The sequence below is a fragment of the Poromitra crassiceps genome, assembly GCF_964638095.1.
Source record: "Poromitra crassiceps genome assembly, chromosome: 15".
Lineage (NCBI taxonomy): Eukaryota > Metazoa > Chordata > Actinopteri > Beryciformes > Melamphaidae > Poromitra > Poromitra crassiceps.
Window position 1 is genome coordinate 3802411 of NC_139634.1, and position 6565 is coordinate 3808975.

The 6565-nt window shown below is 46.6% G+C and overlaps 1 protein-coding gene across 1 annotated transcript in view; it reads left to right on the forward strand.

Annotated features, from left to right (window-relative positions):
• Positions 1-3492: 3492 nt before the first annotated feature.
• pdgfrb (platelet-derived growth factor receptor, beta polypeptide) overlaps positions 3493-6565 on the forward strand; it is a gene marked incomplete at its 5' end in the record, with an annotated part of 31225 nt that continues 28152 nt past the window's right edge. Inside the window, 3 exons of the mRNA XM_083651278.1 lie at positions 3493-3541; positions 4490-4819; positions 4944-5201. Of these exons, the coding sequence (XP_083507404.1) occupies positions 3493-3541; positions 4490-4819; positions 4944-5201 (637 nt within the window). The remainder of the gene's footprint in view (positions 3542-4489; positions 4820-4943; positions 5202-6565) is intronic.

The following is a 6565-nucleotide window of genomic DNA, read 5'->3' on the forward strand; positions in this document are numbered from 1 at the left end:
GTGGTTTGATCTCAGAATGTAAATTCAATATCCTGCACAGGGCAGTTACTGTATATGTAGTCCTAGCCTTGCTCTTTGACTTGTTTTGAGTAAAAATAGCCTCAGCAATAAGATCCGTTATTATTATTATTATTATTAAGTGACACGCCATTGGTGTCAGATGATTTGCTGTCGTGCAAAAGTGGCCCTCGCTGACACTGAGGTTGGTGGCACTCATAAGAGTTGATGTATGGCCTCCTCGCTCGACGGTCCCTCTGAGTGTGCTGCTGCAGCCCTCCAGGGATGAGGTGACCCCCCCTTCCCCCCGCCCGGACCCCTCGGCTCCCGACGCCGTCACCAGCGCGGTCCCAAGTGTATCAGCGATCCTGGGAAAGTTCCTCAGAAATACTGTGGGAACATGAACTGTACACAGACACCAATGACGGATAAGAGGAAGAGGGGGAGGGTGTGTGTGTGTGTGTGTGTGGGGGGGGGGGGGGGGGGGGGGGTTGGAGGGGGGGTGGGGGTGTAGGGCAGAGTGTGTTTGTGTGTGCAGTTGTGTGGCATTATCAATGTTTGTGTGTGTGTGTGTGTGTGTGTGTGTGTGTGTGTGTGTGTGTGTGTGTGTGTGTGTGTGTGTGTGTGTGTGTGTGTGTGTGTGTAGCAACAGTGTTGAGCAAGTTACTTTCAAAATGTAATATACTACATATTACTAGTTAGTTTCATTTGAAAGTAATAAGTTACTTTACAATATTACTGTCTGTGTAGAGTAACTTGTTACTTATTACACTACTTTTGCATTACTTTCACCAAAACAACAGCAGTAGCAGAATGACATCGCCGCCCCGGAACCATCCCGAAAAATAATGTCAACCGCCTTGAAGTCAGTGTAAACAATCCAAAATTCTAAATGTTATTATTTTCCTTTGTTACTGTCATCTATAGTGGTTATTTGCATAAAAACACACAGTTTGATTAGGAAATGATTGTATATATTTTAAATATGTGCTTTGATTTAATAAAATGTAACTCAATTTGTAACTTGAGTTACTTGACAAAGTAACTGGTATAATATTACTGAAATCCTACAAGTAATAAGTTATATTACTGAGTTACTGCTAAAAGTAATGTATTACATGTAATATGTTACTTTTGTAATGAGTTACCCCCAACACTGTGTAGCAAGAGAAAAGACACAATCCAATCAAAGTTGGATCAACCAAACGGCTAGTGCAGCGGTTCTCAATTGGGGGTCCGGGGACCATCAGGGGTCCTTGAGGGGGTTCCCAGGGGGTCCACAGCAAACTGAGGAATTGTTGAACTTCTGTTCTGATCAGTTTCTCTGTTATCTCTCTCCCTGTCTGAGAGACAAAACCTCATCAAATGGGGGTCCATGGTTCTAATATGGACTGGATTTGTGGTTCTCGATACGAAAACGGTTTAGAACCACTGCTCTAGTGTCTGTCTCTCTCTCTCTCTCTCTCTCTCTCTCTCCCTCCTTCACCCCTTTTTATTAGAACCAGGAGGCGGGGGAGCAGGAAATGGACGAGTCATGTTTTTGGAGCGACTCAAGAGTTCTTCGTTTTGGGAGCGGAAGTGCCACAGGCAGTTAGTTCAGGGAGACAACGTGTATCTGCTTTGAGTAACTGGCTTGGGGGTTAGTCATGAAACTTCTTGTACCTCACAGCCGCCGCCACTTACCCAGCAGAGTTTACACTCGTCCTGGTATAAGTGGGGTTGACCGTTTCATTAAAGAGGACATCTAATATGTTCACTTACCCATTAAAACACGTATAACAGCAGAGTTTATACTCGTGGTATAACCTGGAGTTGACCATTTTTATTAAAGTTGACGTCATGTTCAATCAATCAACTTTAGTCATGACACACAAAATGTGTATGGAGAAATAGCTGGCTAGAGTTCAAAACATGTTTTTAGTCACCGGCTGCAAAACGATACTCTAACAGCTCTTAAAATAGAAATGACACAATTGGAATAGATCATCGAGTTAAAACATTTAAGGGGGTAAAAAACGGTCCTCAAGATGGATTTCGCAATTTTTTCCACTGGCTCTGTCTCTCTCTCGCGGGATCCCTCCCTCTCTTCCTCCTCCTCCACCCTCACTCTTCCCAAAGCTCCCTCTTCCGCCCTCTCTCTCTTTCCCACCCTCTTGCATGCAGCCCTGTGATCTGTCCTTAACTGTTTCCAGACGCCCGTGTGCTGCAGCCCCCACAACCCCCCTAACCCCCCCCCCCCCCCCCCCCCTCCACTACCCCCCCATCACAACAACAAACCAGCCCTCCTCTGCTCAGTCTGGATCTTTCCCTCGGCCCTTTAGCTCTACGCAGTGGAATTAGACATATTTTGGAGCCGTCTCATTGGCTGACAGTGCTCGATGGGGAGGGGGTGGGGGGTGAGCAGCATTGCTCACCTTTGACCCCGATAGCTGTTGACTTTATTCCCGAAAGTTGATATGACATTAGTGTAAAACATGACTTCCCGTCGGTGTTACAGAAGCCATAGCAACCTGTCAAAACTCCAAATATGCTGCCCTGTCTGTCACTGGCTTTGGTGATCGCCCTCATTTTTCCACTTTTGTTGACACCAAAACCAATTAATGTCTCAGCAGGATGCTAGAATAGCCCGGGCGCAGCATTGTTCACAGCACTGAGCATGTTGCAAAGCCGCACACACACACTGACCTGTTTGTTAGTTGGGCAGAATGCTGCTGAACCAGGCACACAAAGTGACACACATTGTTTGTTGCTTTGTCCGGGTGCAGCGAGGCATCAAATTATCTCCAATGTGAACTGATTCTACACCTAAGACTCTGTGAGCAGGCCAGCAACCATTACAGAATGCAACAAAACCAAAGACTTTATGTTGTTAGTTTCTGTTTGTACGCACACAGCAAAAGTTTTATGGCATTTTTCTATCATTGCGAGCAGATTGCACCGACATGAAATGTGATTTATTTTTGGAAACCCCCACTTTGACCTGACCCACTGTGTCTTATGAGGGCAGGAGTCCATCTGTCATGATGTGATGAAGCTTATCTGGTATGGAAAGATATGAATGAGATGTTCCTGAGGGGTCAACGCTCAGCTCACTTATCAATCAGCTGATTGATTTGTCTACAGCTTGTAAACGGGGTCAATGTGTTTACATTGATATGTTGTGCTTTCACTTTCTTCTTGACTTCTCAATACATTTGAATGGAGAGGAAGGCCTTTGCTTGCTAAATTGTTTTAGTGTTATTTTTGGATAGAATTGCGATTGATAGAATTATGTTTTTTTTTTTTTATTGACTGATGAAAATAACTGACTGATGAAGAAAATATTTTCAAACTGGATTATATTTGTTTGTTTGTTTGTTTTGGATGAAACTCTTCATATTCCAGGATTGGAGAAGTCCCATCACAGTCTTGGATTCTTCACTGTAATTGAATTGACCGAGCATTGCTATCCCTTCTGTCTGTTTGCAGATCAAAAGTGCCTTGAAGAAGTTCACCATGAGGAGTGTGACGGCGTCCACGCTCCATCTGACGCTCATAGCCACAGGTGAGAGGTCAATCTGTCTGACAACAAACATGAACATCCACATGTGTAACAGGATCACAGCTGCTTTTGCAGGGAAGCACGCAGAGTGACGCCAAGCCCTAGGTAGGTAGAGCGTTTCATGATTTAATCATTTGCTGGAGCTGCAGTCATAAGAAACCAGTGAGAAAAGGTGACAGCCAGCTTATTTCAAAAGGTTCTCTGCCTTTAGGCTATTCAGCGGTCGTCTTATTGAAATTGAAAGTCATTATGTCACTAAAGTTTCGAAACAGACACTCTTAACAAGAACTGGCCTTCAGGGTGATTTGTTAGCTAACTCAGAGGTTCTCAAATGTTTTTCAGCCAAGGACCCCTTACAAGATAGAAAATATACCGGGGACCCCCTCATTCTGATTTGTGATTTTGGGCTAAGCTTAATTGTTTCCACGGTAACGTGCTTGACATTTAAATTGATAGGTTTGTTGCAGTATGAGCATAAGCAGTACATATTAGCAGATATGAAAATACTTCTTTTTACTCTAACAGTTAGATTAGAATGTAATCCATGAACCGTTTTAGATTTAAAGCATAAAATATTTCTGTTGAACTATGAAGCTTTTGCACGCAAAAAAGGTTTTCATTTTTATTTCCCTGAAAACTTTTCGCGGACCCCCTGGCAAAGTGCCACGGACCACTGGGGGTCCCCGGACCCCCATTTGAGAACCACTGAGCTAACTGGCCTGTGAGATGAACACAACACATTGATGTGAACTGACCTCTGTCATTTTGAATACATCTGTCACTGGCAAGACATCATTATCCTCCCCCTTAGCCACTCCAGGCATCTCATATCCCTCATCATTGGGAGATAGAACAGGATCTGGCGTGTATTGTTGCTTTAAACTTTGACCTCACGTTCCCGTCATTTTGACCCCCCCGGATTGACCTTCTCCTTGTTGTGTCAACATGCAGCTCTTCTGCATCTCTGCCCTGAGTTCGGTTGCCTGGAGATCACGCCCGGCGACGGAGAGCATGTCCTGGCTGCAGGCTCCTCCCTCACCCTGACCTGCTCCGGCTCGGGGGCCGTGAGCTGGGGCTTCAAGAGAGACGATGTGCCGTACTTCCAGGTGGAGCAGGTCCAGAACGGAGACCCCTTCAGCGGGCAGAACGACCACATGGTGGAGGGCAGCGACACGTCCAGTGCTCTGACGCTGAGGAGCGTGAGCTGGAAACACACAGGGCTCTACGAATGCAGTGACCCACTCACTGGAGAAACGAAGGCGGTGGCTGTCTTCGTCCCAGGTCAGGCCTGGGTTACCTTTAACTCAGCTTCCTATAGCGTGTTAGCTGCCATGCATCGAGTTCAAATAATTTGATTTAAATTTGAACTAAACAATAAAACAAGCGTCTGTCCTCTGTCCCTCAGACCCTGACGTGTGGTTCATCGAGAGAGCCCATGGCATGGTCACTAAGACCAGTGAGGAAGGCACCATCCCCTGCGTGGTCACCAACCCCAGCATCAACGTCACCCTGTACGAGAAGGACAGCGATACGCCGCTCGGCGGACTCTATGTGCCCAGCGAGGGGTACAAGGCACTGCTGGAGGACAGGACCTACGTGTGTCGTGGGGAGCTGAACGGGCTCGTGAGGGAGTCCCAGGACTTCTATGTCTTCAGCATTGTTGGTAGGTGCTTAGGTTGAAAATGTTGTTTAAAGGGATAGTTCACCCCAAAATGAAAATTCAGTCATGGTCTACTCACCTCCATGTCAGTACACAGGTGAAGTTCGTAGGACCGCCAAACACAGATCGAGTTAGTCCCTGTGTAACCCACATTGTGTAGTCCCCCGCAGCTGGGAACCGAACCGGGAACCTCAGGCACGGGAGGCGGACGCTCTAGCAAGGTGGCTAAAGGCATCTCTCGAGGTCTTGGAGAGAGAGGTTTAGCACTAGCCGCTGGGCGCCGTTACCTTCACCCCCCCTTAAACCCAATTCCCAGGATCATGCTATTCCCCCCAGTTCCCCTCCCCCCTGAACAGGCGCCCCGACCGACCAGAGGTGGCACTAGTGCCGTGACCTGGACACATACTCTCTGGCTTCCCACCCACAGACACGGCCAATTGTGCCTGTATGGACGCCTGACCAAGCCAGAGGCAACACGGGTGCTCGACCCCGCGACCCTCGTGTTGGTAGGCAGGGAATCTGCCCCTGCACTACCCCGACGCCCTCTAGAGCATCTCTTCTCTTGATGTCTTGGAGAGAGAGGTTTACTCAAAATACAAAGTGTTTTATATCCAAACAATTGCACTGTGGATTCAATATTTAGGCTACTCATTCTTATCTCCTGTATTTTACTCCTGAAAATAATATTGCATCGCATAGATCCTTAGGGGACGTTCACACCAAAAGCGTTTTTTTTCAGTCAGAACGCTATGAAAATCATGTCGAGAGCGCTTCCTTTGTGCACAAAACACAGCGCACGGAGCGGTTTTTTAGTGCTCCGTTTTATTTTCCCCTGCAGTCGCGCGCACTAGAGTTGACGAGACAATGACCACACGGACGGAGCCAGCTGGTTTTGTCTGTTTGATGTTGTTGACTGTCAACATGAAAGCCAGATTATTGCCAATTCTGGCAGCAGCAGAGGTTGAAAATCCCTCTGGAGGAGAAAGGGTAGGATGAGTGAAAATGACGAGCAGGGCGCTTTTCCTCTAATGTTCAACTTTTTTCAGTTTAAAAACGCCCACAGTGCTCCTCCAAAAACAACAGACGCCACCAGCGCTGAAACGCCAGGTGCGTTCATTAAAAGAGGAGCACGTCTAGCGCGTCCTTACATAGAGAATGAATTGCAGAAAGACGCTGGCAGCTCCAAAAACGATTTTGATTTGAATGGCCTCTTATGCTGCACAAGAGAGATTTCTGGACATTTCATGCTTTTTTCTTGGAGCTGTAAAAAGACAACCAATGCAGTTTTGATTGACATGTGGGGTGAACAGATAATGACGGAATTTCCCTTTTGTGGCGACCTATATTCCTTAGCTACATTAGCAACA